Source organism: Eschrichtius robustus, chromosome 13, assembly GCF_028021215.1.
Source record: "Eschrichtius robustus isolate mEscRob2 chromosome 13, mEscRob2.pri, whole genome shotgun sequence".
Taxonomy (NCBI): Eukaryota; Metazoa; Chordata; class Mammalia; order Artiodactyla; family Eschrichtiidae; genus Eschrichtius; species Eschrichtius robustus.
This window is the reverse complement of record NC_090836.1, coordinates 5,250,849-5,265,894: the sequence shown is the minus strand read 5'-3', so window position 1 is coordinate 5,265,894 and position 15,046 is coordinate 5,250,849. Positions and strand designations below refer to the sequence as shown.

At 51.0% G+C, this 15,046-nt stretch overlaps 1 protein-coding gene across 1 annotated transcript; it reads right to left on the bottom strand.

Annotated features, from left to right (window-relative positions):
* Nucleotides 1-3,276: 3,276 nt before the first annotated feature.
* Nucleotides 3,277-6,023, bottom strand: KCNA5 (potassium voltage-gated channel subfamily A member 5). Its single transcript, XM_068560284.1, has one exon. The coding sequence runs from the start codon at nt 5,880-5,882 to the stop codon at nt 4,077-4,079; it is 1,806 nt and encodes a 601-aa protein (XP_068416385.1). The 5' UTR covers nt 5,883-6,023; the 3' UTR covers nt 3,277-4,076.
* Between the last annotated feature and the right edge of the window lie 9,023 nt (nt 6,024-15,046).

Genomic DNA, 15,046 nt, shown 5'->3' with positions numbered 1-15,046 from the left:
ATTCCTCCTTCCTAGAAATAAAGCAGGCTGTCTCACAGCCACCTAGAAAAATCTAATTTTTATTAGGAGGTAGAAATAAGCTCCATTTTCCTCATAAAGCCTTCCTTGGTCTAGGAAATCCCAGCCTCAGATCCCCTCCTTAAACCAGGGTTGGTATTTGCAAGAAATGCAAGTTCAGTGAAGTAAAATCAAATCAGGGAGCCAGGTCAGAGCTTCCCAGGCATGACTGGATGCCCAGGAGGCAGCCTCGGTGTGACGGATAAATGGTCACGACAGGGATGTACAGCTCTCGGGCGAAGGCTGGTTCTAACATTTTTAAGTGACTACATTTTCAGTGGTTATATAAATACCTACAATAACAGCTTCAGTTGTGCCTCAGGGCCTACGAAGCCTAAAATATTTACTATCTGGCTCTTTTCAGAGCTTTTGCCAACCCCTGCCCTAAATAACTGCTGAGTCCCCCTGCCATTGATAAACTCAGGGCTCCTACTGGGGTCCTGGGGAGAGGCACCGGCCTGTAACCCTGGACTCCATCCCTCCTCTCTACCCAGCTACCCTTCAAGGTCTCCAGAAGCTTCTCCTTCTCTATTCCTCCTCGCCCTCCCACTCCTGACCCATCCCACTTCATTTTGGAATCCCCTACAAGGCACTTGATGGCACCCTGTCCTGCATGATTTGATTTGTTGTACACTGATTGCTTCCCCAATGGGAATGGAAGCGTATGAGGGCAGGGGCATCATGTTAATATGTGTCCCAGTATCCCCAGCACACGGAGCAGCTGCTGAGCAGATATGCGCTGCTGAGGTCAGCCCCAGGGGACAGCATCCCAGGGTCACACTCACTGTGCTCGGCCTGCCATCTCTGGAGGGGACCCTCCACGCCAAGAGAAACACTTTGCTCCATCCCCTCCAAGCCTGGAAGTGCTCCTGTCATTAACACGAGAATAAGTCACAGCCCAGTCCTACAGGAAGATTCCTCCAGGGCTGGTCCTCTGTTTCATTTTCCCTCCAGGGGGTGTCCCGGGCAGGGCGGATCAGGGAGCTGGGGCTTTAAAGCACGTGACCAGACTTTCCTATCTGAACCTACCCTTGTTCAGGGTTCAGTGAGCATATGGGCAGGAGAAGAAAAAGTAGGTGGTGAAAAACCGGGGTCCACATGCTCTGCAGGAGAGCAGCTGTCCTTACGTAGACACACCACACCAGTGCATGTCTGCCCTCTGCGTGGAGGTTGCCAAAGCTGGTAGATTATAAACCCAGGGATGGTTTCTTGCTGTGGGAGCCCAGAAGGAACATCTGGATAAAGGTTTGGCTGGAGCCACTTGACTTAATTTCCTTGGGAAGGAAAATCAACGACAGCAGTGAAAGGGAGGGGGAGAGAGGACAGGAAGGGGCCCCTTGCCTCAGGTGACCTGGGTAAAAGACTTGACATTCGTCCTCCTTTCCTGCCAATCATGTGAACAGGGAAACCACTGGGAGGGCTGGAGTGAAACAGCGGGCCATTTCCAGAATCGTAGCAGCAGGTGCGCTGAGAAGGCAGAGAGATTGAAATACCTGCACTGCCTTTGGGTGCCCTCCCAGTGCCCCAGGACAGATACCACCGGCCTCCAGGATGGAAAGCTGCAGCAGGGGACTGGAGTCCCTCTGGAACCACCTCGATCCCCTTTGTAAACCTGCAGGGCAGCGCCCCCTCCTCCCACACAAAACAGAGAGACTAAGGATCTCGTTCCCGCCACTTCATCCCTGAGGCTTTGTATAAGCTGGTACCCATTACTGGACATTCTAAAGAGGCAGTCAGTCTATTTGAACCAACACCTGTCAGGCACCTGGACACATCTAAGACCTGGGCAGGCGCAGTTCTCTCTTTGCTGCTCAAGCCTAAAGGAAATGACCTTCAGGGCAAAGGTGGCACCTTCTCTTTTATCTTCAAGGTAGGCTGAAACCCGAGTCGTGCTCACCCCCAGTCCCAGCCAGCAGGGGTGCGTTAATCCACAAGCGTTCGCTTCACAGCCTTAGAGGGCTTGGCGGTGAGACGGTGTGGAGGAGAGCTTTGGCAAGATGCCCCGCTTTTAGGCAGATTGTAAATTACAAACAAACAACTCATCTCTGCTCTCCTTCCTTTACTTCCGGTGTGTAATGAAAAACAACAGAGCCCTGCAGGCACAATCCTTCTGTTTCCTCCTCAGATGTGTTGTTCACAGTTCCCCGCTGGAAATGACTCTGGGCAGTCACGGACGCTGGCTTTTATTCCTGCCTCGGCATCTCACTGAAATCCACAATCCTCAGACATCAATTTCCTAGATCCTCCTCCCCCCCCCCCCGCCCCACCCCCGCACACCTGGATGTACCCTAGAACTAGCCATCAAGCTCACTGTTGTCGTGGGAGCCATGTGGCTGTGGACCACCAGCCCAACCTGGTGAGGATGCCAAACCACCAGTCTTTGGATTATTCAGCAGAAAAAGCAACAGCAGGAATCGGGAGCCCATCGCGGACAGCTAACCCCCCAGAGAGACACTGCAGCCAGTGTTACACCTACTGTGATGTTTTGCCAGAATCATCCAGTGACAAGGGAACAAAAGGATTTGTTCTGAGTTTAGGGATTACTCGGGGCAAGGTTACAATCTGTAGAAACCAGCGTTTAATGTGGACAAGCAAATCCTTCCATCCTCTGGCCACCTCCGCCATCACAAAGGCAAAGCATCCTTCTCGGCTGCACCACAGTTTAGGGGGTGGGTAGGATAATAAGAAGGTGCTGCTGCCTCTCTCTGTAATTTTCACACCAGGGCTGCCTTTTTGCCGACAGGTTTCGTATCTGGGAGAACCAGGCTTGTTCCTCAGAGCTGCTGAGAACCATGTTAAGAAGGGCTTAAAGCCTGCAGACCAAGGCTGGGAAACCCAGCCCCAGGAGACCACAGCGGGACTGCGGGGTTGGGGGGTGGAGGAGGGGGAGGGTCTGGTCATCCTTTGCCTTTCAGCTCCATCCACACTCCATGCTGATGGCTGGATCTAAGGCCACCCAGGCGTGTCTGTGTCCTGACAACCTGAGACAAACAGAATTCACCCCTCTATCTTCAAGGTACGGGGCAGGGGGGGTGCTCAGCAAAGAGTTGTTGATGATCAAATCATGAGCTTTCCAAGTTTTCTACCCCAGTCAAGGCGGGGTTTGCCCTGACTCCAGAACCAGAAACAGCAAGGGACAGACTTTTTTTTTTTTTTTTAAATTTCCAAAGATACATCAGCTGTAGAAAAACTAACGCTTGCCTCAACCAAGTCACATTTTATTTCCTGGGATGAAAATCAAGAGAATGAATTATCAGAAGTCTTCTTCCAACATCATTAAAATGCTTTTCGAAGAAAGTTACAAGCACTGTTTAAGGCGTACAGAGAAAGTTAGACTTGCCTTTCTTCCAGAGCATTCCCTGCCCTAGACACAAAGCACCGACACTACATCTCAAGAAAGAGAGAGGCTTGCAGACACAGGAACCAGAAAAACCGGACCAGGGTCTCTGGCTCTAATATAAGTATCACGGGAGAACATCACAATAACCTTCTCTTCCATAAATACAACATACATCTTGAAAATATATCCAAAATATCTCCATCTGAACTACTGTACAAAAATCCACTCGCCAGCCATAAAAATAATATTTTCCCCTATACACAAATATAATCATATGTCAAGCAAATTTGGAACGCAGGGATATTGGTTGGGGGGTGGGTTACAAAATCTCTGGGGATCTGGGCTGTTTACGGTCATTTTTGTTCGGGTTATCCCTCTGCTGGGTATAGGAAACTGGCGACAAATACAGCCATCCCCCAAGTGCTCACCATTTCAACAGCTCCTGCGTCACGGAATGTGGTACTTTTTAAAAATAGGCGACCCTTGGTGTCATGGAAAGAAGAGGGAAAATGAGGGGATCAAGGTGGGGGTGGGGAGGCAGAAGGGGAGCAGTGGGAGAAGAGAGACAGACATAGGTTAGCGTGCGGGCTTGAAATACTCTGCGGCATAAAGTAGATCCCCAGGGTCAGGAGGCCTCCACTGTCCCCGGGCCACGGCCAGCTGTCTGCCTGGGTCTCCCTTACAGATCCGTTTCCCGGCTGGTGTCCAGGCAGAGGGCATACAGGGATCTCCGCAAATCCACATTGCTCTTGGCCTTGAGGTTACACTTCTCCAGGGGGCAGCTGCCCCTTCGAGATCCATCCGCATTCTCCAGGGACCCCGCAGCCTTGCAGGGGGACGCCTTGCTCCAGCTGGCCTTCCGCTGGCCTGCGCTGGCCGGTCCTGCCCCCTGGCTCTGGCTGCCCTGCTCTTCCTTAAGGGCTGCCTGCTCCTCGTGGTCCGTCTCCCGGTGGTAGAAGTAGTTGAAGTTGGAGACGATGACGGGCACGGGCAGGGCGATGGTGAGGACCCCGGCGATGGCACACAGCGAGCCCACGATCTTGCCCCCCACGGTGACAGGCCTCATGTCCCCGTAGCCCACCGTGGTCATGGTGACCACCGCCCACCAGAAGGCATCCGGGATGCTGGAGAAGTGGGTCTCCTGGTTGTCGGCCTCTGCGAAGTAGACGGCGCTGGAGAAGAGGATGACCCCGATGAAGAGGAAGAAGATGAGCAGACCCAGCTCCCGCATGGAGGCCTGCAGGGTCTTGCCCAGGATCTGCAGCCCCTTGGAGTGGCGGGACAGCTTGAAGATGCGGAACACCCGGACCAGGCGGATCACTCTGAGGATGGCCAGGGACATGGCCTGCTGCCCGTTCTGGCCGCCGCCTCCACTGGCTGACGGCTGCTCCTGTTGCTGCACCAGCTCGGTGCCCAGGGTGATGAAGTAGGGGAAGATGGCCACCACGTCGATGATGTTCATGATGTTGCGCGAGAACCCGGCCTTGCTGGGGCAGGCGAAGAAGCGCACCAGCAGCTCGAAGGTGAACCAGATGACGCACGTGGTCTCCACGATGAAGAAGGGGTCAGCCAGCGTCCTGGGCAGGAGAGGCGCGGCTGTCGGGCCAGAGGGAGGCGCCGCTTCCCCGCTGCCATTGGCCTCCCTGTGGGGCTCAGGGGGCTGGTGGGGCACCGGGCGACGGCGCAGCAGCTCCCGTTCATCCCTGAACTCAGGCAGGGTCTCCAGGCAGAAGGTGATGATGGAGACGAGGATGACCAGGACCGAGACGATGGCGATGCCCCGCGCGGAACCCGAGCTCTCGGGGTACTCGAAAATCAGCCACACTTGGCGCTGGAACTCGTTGCGGGGCAGGGGTTTCTCCTCCTCCTTGATGAAGCCCTCGTCCTCTCGGAAGCGCTCCATGGCCTCGTCCCCCAACTGGTAGAAGCGGATCTCATCTGCGAACACGTCCAGGGAGACGTTGACCGGCCTCCGCAGCCGGCCCCCCGACTGGTAGTAGTAGAGGATGCCGTCGAAGCTGGGCCGGTTGCGGTCGAAGAAGTACTCGTTCCTCAGCGGGTCGAAGTAGCGCAGGCGCTTGGCGGGGTCTCCCAGGAGCGTGTCGGGGAACTGCGCCAGGGTGCCCAGCTGCGTCTCGAAGCGCAGCCCGGAGATGTTGATGAGGATGCGCTGGTGATGGAGGGACCCCGAGCCCAGCACCTGGTCCTCCGCCACGCCCAGAGCGGGGTCGCCTTCTCCCTCCCCGTCCTCCGGAGGCAGCCTTTTAGCCCGGGGCAGCTCCTGGGGCACCGGTGGCCCCGGCCGGCCTCCCGGGTCCGCGCCCCTCTCGGCGCCGCCGCGATCCCTTGGCGCTGGCTCCTTGAGTCCATCGCTGAGCGCAGCCGTCGGGGGGCAGCGGAGCGCTCCCCCTGTGGCGCGGACCTCCTCTCCTCCCCTGACGGTCATGGCACCGCCGTTCTCCGGGGGCACCAGAGCGACCTCCATGGCCCGGGGGCGGGGGGCATGCTGCGCCCCTGCGGACCGGCTCCGGCGCCCCCTCTCACCCTGCTGGGCGCCCCGCGCCGGGCTCCTCTCCCACCAGCGGCCGGCCCAGCTGTGGGGCGGGCTAGGGGGGCTGGCGCGTTCTCCTCGTTCGGTCCTGACGTCAGGAAGCCGCTGCCCTGCTCTCTGCCTCTCTCGGCTCCGGCAGCCCGTTACCAAGCAGCCAAAAGCCGCCTTCCAGCAGATGCAACCTCCAGCCGCCAGGCTTGGCCTCCACCCGGCGCAGTTCCCCGCCTCCTGCCCTCCCCTCCTCCCCCCGCCTCCCCTCGGGGCACGGAGGCCGCGGGTGTCTCCCCGGAGGGCGCAGCTGGGGCCCCCGGCGAGGGAGGGAGGGGCTGAGCTGGGCGCAGCCTGGGAGGAAGCCTGGGAAGGGAGGGGGGGGGTGGGGAGGGAGAGGGAAGGGAGGGAGTGGAGAGGATGGAGGGACAGGTTGTACCGAGAGCGCGCTGAAACTCCCAGGGCAACCAGATGAGAAAAGCTCTGGATTTCAGTTCACCTGGGAACCCGCTGAACGCCGAGTGGACTCTAGGGGAAATGAATTGTCTTGGGCTGGAGGGATGAGACTTCGAGATGAGTCGGAGTATGAGAGAAGACAGTCCTTTTTACATTTCTCCTTTGGCGGAAAGAGGGTTCTCTCTTCTTTAGGAAGAATTACAAACAGGAGGGGGCGGGGCAGAGCTATGGGCCTTGAAAAAAAAATATGTGTATGGGTATATCTCCAGACCAATGAAGAAGCATCTCTCTTCCCATCTCCCTACATACATTTTCGTCAAAAGGTAACTGGCTGAAAATTTACAGCATCTCCCTGCCCTTACCCTTGGGAAAGCCCTGATTCCCAGCACAGACAGCGGTGGTCAGCTGGGCAGACCCGGCCTGGCAGCCCCAGGCAGGCAGCTGAGTCTGGTGATTCTCTGCCTGACTTCATATTCCTACGACACACAACCTCTCTGCTCTCTCCACATATCTCATTTGTAGAAACCATGGACAGGGAAGGAGGGAGAAAGAGATCCTGGTGAGAGCCTTTTAGCCTGGTGAAGCTGGGAGGTTTGGGTAGGGAGTGGGGTGGCGCTGCTTAAGGAGAGGGAGCCCCCCCGGGAGCTTGTGGAGTCCCCAGGGCTGGAGAATTCTCAGGAGTAGAATAAAAACCAATACTCACTTTGCCCTTCTGCCGTACCAGGCCTATTCTCAGCACTTCACAAATCTTAATATTATGATCCTCATTTTTACAGATGAGGAAAATGAGATTGACTAACTTGCTCAAGGTCACACAGGCTGAAAGTGGCGAAGCTGGGATTTGAACCCACACAAGCAGAGTTTGGACCCCTGTTCCCTCCACCCAGGTCCTCTGTAGAAATGTGTGATCCCCGTTCCGATACAAGGATACAGATGCTCCCTGCCCCCATCATCTGGCCTAACAGCTTTAGTTCCTTCCTGCAGGAGGCAAGAGGATGGCTAAGATGACACCTAAGCGCTTCTGGGTTAGGGAACCTGGTTATCTATCCCACCCCAGCCCTGGATTTTAGCATCTGTGGCCAAGAGAGAAATAGCCTTCAAGGCGTGTCCGGCAGTTACAGGCACAGCCTCAAGATATATTTTTTTTTTTTTTTTTGGTTTTAAGTTAACCTAAAACCTCTTGTGTTTTTCCATGTCTGGGTTTTTATATGTGATGTTACAGCCTGTTGTCCATGAATGCATCTGTGCACAGGGGGTGTTCTGGAAACGTCGTACTGGGTGCACGAGCGTTGGTTGCAATAGCAGGGTGTGGGCTCACAAGCTGTGTCAGGGTCGGAAGGGTGTGTGTCCACGTGGCTTTTCTAAGTGAACTCAAAGGCGGACGTGCATTTGGCATACGCAAATGTTTTCATTGTGTGCAACGCTGCAAGTGCGGTGGGCTGTCCTTGCAGACATGAATGAGTGAGGAAGGCGTGTGAAAGTGAAAATGAGTGTGTGGAGGCATCACTGGTTATCTGCAGGGCCTTGCACGTCCCTCCCCAGACCTGTGCTCTTCCTGCTCCATCTCCTCTGGGTTTTTCTTCTTCTCCGGCTGGCTCGGAGGTTGCCAGTCAGGGTCACGTCCGCCCCTGGGGAGCCTGGGGCTGTGGAGCTCATAGGAGATGGTCTCAGAGACCTGTGGGCCTTGTCTTGTTCACTGAGCCACGCACCTTGTAAATACAGGGATGCCGTGTCGGTTCACAAGGGCTCTCCCTGGGCTCCCTAAGGGAAAGAGTTCCCTGGACCTTGTCTTCCAGCGACCTTGGGGGGACTGCTCCCTGAAGAATAAGAGTACAACATAAACAGTCCCAGAAGAGCGTGTAAGTCAAGCCTTTAACGTGGTACTTTCTTAACTCTGCTTTCCAGATATTTCCTAGCTTTCATAGGTTTCTTGTCAAATTTCTTTCAGATGTTACATGCGTCAGCCAGGGGGTACACTGCAGGATCGCCCTTAGAGAAAGAACTTGCTTTTTAGCTTCCAGGAATGCAGTTAGCTGACAGCCCCCAGCTGCTATCACCTCCTGTCTCTGCCTGATTTCCTGCAGAGGCTGTTACCATCCTCCCTGGGAGCCCCTGGCAATGACTGAGCACAACAGGGTTACAAGGACCTGACCGGTTCTGTTGTCTCCCCATCCAACCCTTCCTCTTCCCCCTGTCCTTTTACAGGTGTCAGAACAGCATCTTGGTCTGAAGATGTCCCCTGCTGAGTTCTGCAGGTTCTCTTATCTTTCTTTTATTGCCTCCCAATAAACCTTTTGCGCTCCTAACTCCATCTCCTTGTCTTCTCTTTACGGGGGACATAGCTACACATCACCTAATGAAAGCTGCTTTCTTCTCTGCCCAACCAATCCTGGGAGTTCAGCTCTTTTACAGCGGTGCTTGACGTGCGTCGTCACCTGAGGACCTTGGTTAAATGCAGGATTGACCCCCCAGCTGGGCTTAGACTCAAATAAGCTCCCCCTGTGGTGGTTAATGCTCCAGTCCTCACGCCACAAGTTGAGTAACATCTCCTCTCAGACAAACTCCAAACGATACCTTTGAATGAATTACTTGCAACGCCTACGTTATATCCCCCAGAATGAGATAACCAGAGGAAAACAAATGAGCGATCTTCTCTCAATTCATGGGACTGGTCCTAGCAGACCACAGGGGGACTCAAGGTATGCAGACCAAGAGGAAAGAACGTTATGAGAAGTAAGGCAACAAAAGAAATCGGAGCTGGGCTGGAAGAGAGAGGAAAGGGAAGGGAGGAGGAAGAGAATTTTAAATGCCATCTTTATTAATCCCTTCAAAAATATTCATTGAGTACCTACGATGTACTGATACAAGATGTTCCCAGGTCTGGGAGTATACTGATGACCAAGACAGACATACTCCCTCCGGGGAAAGCAAATTGTCTGAGCATCTAATTTTATTTTATGTTGGTTGTTTAACTACAGTTGTGAGGGGTACGTCTAGAATATAGGGTGCTGTGAGAATAGTGAGGCATCTGACCCCACCTAGGACCCAAGGAAGCTTTCTGAGGTGATGATGAGGAAGAAAAACTATTCCAGGTGGAGGGAAGTGTATGTCCCAAGGCCCTGGGGTGGAAGGGACAGGGCTGGTTGGAAGAACTGAAAGAAAGTGAATGTAGCTGACCCAGAGGGCTGGGGAAGAGTGTGTGAGATTGGGCTAGAGAGGTGGAGGAAAGCAGATCATGAAGAGCTTGCTAGGTCATGATCCCCCCAGCAGGATGTACTAATAGCTCCTTTCCTCCACACTCAGATGCTTTGCTTATGTCTCTGTAAAGCATATGTGCTAATATCCTCTATTTTATCCATCCATTACTTCTTTTAGCCTCTTCTCCCCAACTACTCTCACTGGAATATATCTTTATCTTTGTCTGTGTGTGTGTGTGTGTGTGTGTGTGTGTGTGTGTGTGTGCATCTGTCTGTCGGTTATCTGTCTATCTATCTATCCGTCTATCCCATATATAAATGACATCTACTACACCATTTATCTATCTATACATATAGATGGTAGGTAGGAAGGTCGATAGATAGATAATAGAGATACAGATAGCTTGAAATCGAGGACGATACTCATCTCTGGTTTGCTTTACAACACCCAGCGTGGTTCCATGGCCGTACTGTGAATTTCAATAAGGACATGTTGAGCGCAATTGAACCAAGAGAAAGGAATTCAACTCTGGAGCAGAGAGGCAGGGGAAACAGAGAGATAAGACTTGAAAGAGGATTTCTGAGATTAGCTAAACAGTCCAAGTAGTTGTGGAGATGCGACCTAAGCAGACAATGTGAAGACTCATTTGGACGGCCAAATACGGGAAGTCGTGAATTAAATCTGCTTTGGCCCTTTGTTCAGGTTATATATTACTGCATTATCTATTACTACACAAACGGCCTCAACTTTGTGGGTTAAAACAACTCTGTGGATAGAAACAATTTAATATTTTGGACTGGGCGCTTTCATTCCTAAATTAATATCATGTTTGAGACCTAAAGGTAGTGTAGCTCTGTTTATTATATAAGAATGAACCAAAAAAAAAAAAAACATGGAGATCTGCTGTATTTTTATCTAGGTCAAGGGAAAAGCTTCCCCCGTTGGATAAAATTTAAAGGGGCAGGAGGGGGCACAAATAAAATTCTGTCCTAATTATGTCGATAGTCCTTCTTGTCAAACTTCGATTTTTGCCCCTCCGCTTTGGAGGGGGTTATAGACAAGGAAGACTCACCAGAAATGTGGTTCCAGGGAAGAGCCTGGACAGACACACCCTGCCAACCAGCTACCCAGTCGGCCAAGGCTTGGCTCAGCCTCTGCTCCTTCCTCTCAAGGGGAAGACAGCTTCTGCTGCGGGAACCCCCTCTCTAAAGCGACCCTAGGGACTCTGGCAGGGCTCCACCAAACCATCCCGGGGCACTATGGAGAGATCTTGGATTTCTTACAGAAGAGAAGTGCCCTCTGAGCTGTTTGCCGTGTCCTTTTCCCATCACTCTGGTAAACCAGGTATTTCAAATTACCCCCATCACCCCCATCATCTCCTCTCCATTAAAAAAGGAAATTGAACAAAACCATCATAGTGTTTCCTCCACAAGGGAAGCTGTCACACCCAGACTGGAGAAGACTTGTTTTCTTATGTTCTCCAACCTCCCCATGACTCCTTGGTCAACATCTTTCTAAGGAAACACCCAGGTGCTGGGAGTCGGGGGAGAGGGGTCAGAAATTCTTAGGCTGGAGCAGGCAGAGCCAAACAGCCGGCAGCATAGTTAAAATAAACCAAAATAATTTTTTAAAAAGTTAAGAGGAAGACTCAATTAATAAGTCTTGGATAGGCTGGGTCTTACTGCTGAATGTTACAAAGTATGTGATCCTATGGTCATTACTGTTGAATAGTAGGTCTCAGGATATGTAATCATGCAATAATTAGTAATAGAGTATTAATCAGTAAAGCCCTCTCTCACCCAATCCTCTCTCCCAGATGTGTTCCTCTCGTGGATCTGTGGTGAAAAACATCTTAACGAGGGGAGCAGCTGTCTTCCTTAACACCCCCATCCTCACCCCTTCCCTTCTCACTTGCCCCTCAATCCAACCCCTTGGGAAGGAACTTCTGGAAATGACCTTCCTTTCCTTTTTGATGGAAGCAGCAAAGGTCGAGTCAAGCAAAACACACGTGCAAAACGAATGTGTTTGTGTTTGTGGGGTGTTTGGTGGGGAAGAGATGTCTTTGCTGTGTTAAGAGATGGAAGCAGAAGGCCAGGCTGAGGGTTAGAGGAGAGGAGAGATTTTTGCTGAAATTGACCCAGATCCTGAGTGAGACCACAGAAGGCTGTTTCGGTTTCCTGTTCAGAGGGATTAAAAAGAGAGCCATTCACAAGTTAAGGCTCACATCTGGAGCGTGGCTTTTTCTCTCCCTCCCTTCCTCCTGCCCTAGTATAATCCAGGAATAAATTCATTAATGGGTCCAGTGCATTTTCAGAGGCCGGACTAGAAAGGAAAGTGACCCAGATAGACAAGGCTGGGAGGTTCAAGGGATGACTAGCCCTGGTAAGTGAGGGTCTCTGCTCCCACCGTATTCACCGATATAACATGAAAATCCTTTAACTTTGAAATCGTGAAGTGGGAGCTTCATTTGTTCTTAGGGTTAGAGATATTTGAATTTGGCTTTCCACTTTCTCAATAACAACTGCAACTCTGATTTCATAAGTCTCTGCTTAGGCATCCAGATCAAAAAAGGCATTCTTGAGTATTTTATATTCAATAACTTGTCGAGCCAGTTTATTGCCCACATGGTGTAAAGATACATTTATGAGTTTAGGTTATGTATCCAGGTATATGAAAAAAAGCACTTTATTTTAGAAGTGCTAAGCAAACGTAAAACAGTTTTATGTAAGGACTATCCCTTCTAAGTCTGGGAAATAAAAAAAGCAACTTGTGGTTACTACACGATTCACACAGGCCAGACAGCACCCATTTTTCTCGATGTCTCTCTCAAAATAAATCCTCTTTATTCTAATTTGATTAAAAGATGCTTTAGTCGTGGAACAGGATTAGGGCCCAACCGCAGTTTCCATGTGCCTGGACTTGGAGGTGGGGCTGAGATGGGGTGGCTTCTAGAGGCTTGCCACTCAAAGTGCAGTCTGCAGACCAGCAGGTTCAAGATCTTCTGGAGGCTTCTTAGAAACGTAATTCCCAAGCCCCTCCCAGACCTCCTGGATCAGAATATGGGGAGATGAAGCCCAAGAATCTGTGTTTTAAGAAGCTCTCCAGGTGATTCTGAGGCCACCAAAGTTTGAGAACCACTGTCCTAGAGGACAAGTCCCACTTGAGAGTCTGGTGGTTTTACTGGATGCTGTGAGGCACGAGGAATTCAGGGGCTGGAAGTACATTCTCCAGGATATGAGCTTGGATCTGGATTCAGGTAGGTCTGGGCAGAGTGCCAGCGACACCACCTGTTCATTATGACACTCAGCCTCTCTCGGCCTCAGTTTCTCCGTCTGTCCAATAAAGACACTAATAGTACCTACCTTCTGTAATTCTTCTAAGTATTAAGTGGCTGGAGAATATTAAGCACTCAATAACTATTAGTTAGTACTGTTAGTGCTAGCTAGCCTGTGTAATCTGGCAGCTGACAAATGCATGCACAGGTCCTACATCATCTGCATTAGTTGCCTGTAGCGACCAGTGGGGTTACTATATGAGTGGACTTTCTCTTTGTTGCTCCAATGATATAGCCATGGTCTCGAGTTTGGTGGAAAGTGAAACAGGATCCCCTGGGTGTTAGCCTGAGCATCACAAATGCCCTCAGTGGTGGGTGTGGGAGCTAGTGACCCTCATCTCTGGCCCCTGGCCTTCCTGTTACTATTAGTTGCCTATGGCTGCTCTAACAAACTACCCCAAACTTAGGGGCTTAAAACAATACAAGTCTATTATCTTAGAATCCTGGAGGTTAGAAGTGGAAAATGGGTCTCTCTGGGATTAAGTCAAAGTGTCAGCAGGGCTGCTTCCTTCTGGAAGCTCTAGGGAAAGATCTGTTGCCTTGCCTTTTCCAGATCCTCAAGGCCACCTGCACTCCTGGGCTTGTGGCCCCTTCCTTCAACATCAAAGCCGGTGACTGCATCACTCCAACCTCTGCTTCCTGTGTCACATCTTCTGTGGCTCTTCTGCCTCTTTCCTCCATCTTTTCAGGCCCTCTGTGGTTGTGAGAGCTTCACCCATATCATCTAAGATAATTTTTCTATTTTGTGATCCTTAACTTAGTCACATGTGCAAAATCCCTTCTGAGATGTATGGTAACAAGTTCACAGGTTCCAAGGATGAGGACCTGGACATCTTTAAAGGGACAATTATTCTGCCTGCCACACAGTTCCCAGGCAACAAAGAGCCTCCTCGGATTGGACTTTGAGAGCTGAAAGAAACTTAAGCTGTTGGCTCTTCAAATCATTTCATTTACAGTCAGCAAACATTTGGAGATTTGCCCTAGACAAGGAGCAGAGACCGAATAACCCAAGACCCTGGTTTCCAACCCAGATCTGCAGAATCCAGGCTCAGTGGTCTCACCAGTGGACAATCTCTTTGCAGCTGGGGGAAAAAAAAAAAAAAACCCATGAGAGGTCAATAGGGTTAAGTCATAATTTTTCAGACCCAGACTTGCTCTAAAGGCTGAATCATACCGTGACCATCCCAGTCTCCCTGCCTGTGGAGTCGAGTTTATCATGTTTTCTCCTTCTCTGGGAGCTGTCTCTCTATTCCTGAAAGTCCCCAGGCATAGGTGAAAGATTTGTGAATTTCGAGCCTGGTCCCTCTTTAATTACTGCCACTTTTCAAGAAGCAAGAGGCAGCATGATTTCTCACGCACAGCAACCATTTCTTTCTCTGTTCAAAGACAGTCATCTGGGGAATGGCAATTATCTCAGCAGAATCACCAACCTTGCAGCGTGACATTATTGACTGTCGGAAATTACACGGTGTTCATCTGCTGCTATTTTAACATCTGTCGTCTTCTATTTCCCCTTCCCAACCCAGTGCTGAAACCACCACCCTCCCAGCCTCTTCCTTTCTTTTTATTGATCTGGGGAAATAGCTTTCTGATTTTTAGCATGCTGATGCCACCGGTAGGGATGTGATACTGAGGATCGTAATAAGGACCTTCACACGTTCAGACGGCGCTCAGTCACCACTCATTGGATTCTGCAACTCAGCGTCAAGCCTTTGTCTCTGCAAACATAGAAAAGGCGGGCAAATGCCCCATGGCGATTCATGTCTTGAGCTGCCTGTCTACCCTCAGGTCCCTAATGTTATTCTACGATACTGGGTGATTTTGAAAACCAATGACCAAGTTGTAAAGACTGCTTTCTTCAAGCGCAGGAACAAGTTGCAGTGTGCATACCTGTGTTTTGGTGGAAAAACAGAGATTATTGCTAACACTGTCTCTAGGCCATGTAATAAGCAGGACATTGGAAAGCACAGAACCATGACTTTGAGTCCCGCTCTGCACCTCTGACTATTAGCTACATGGCCCGGGAAAGTACTTTAGCCACTCTAAATCTTTTTTTAAAAAAATTTTAATCTGTAAAGTGGGAAATACAACATGGAATTCATAGGTTTTAATGGGGTTCACG

What these genes read in the sequence shown, in the direction of transcription:
- KCNA5 (XM_068560284.1), bottom strand. Translation starts at nt 5,882, where the DNA reads ATGGAGGTCGCTCTGGTGCCCCCGGAGAACGGCGGTGCCATGACCGTC.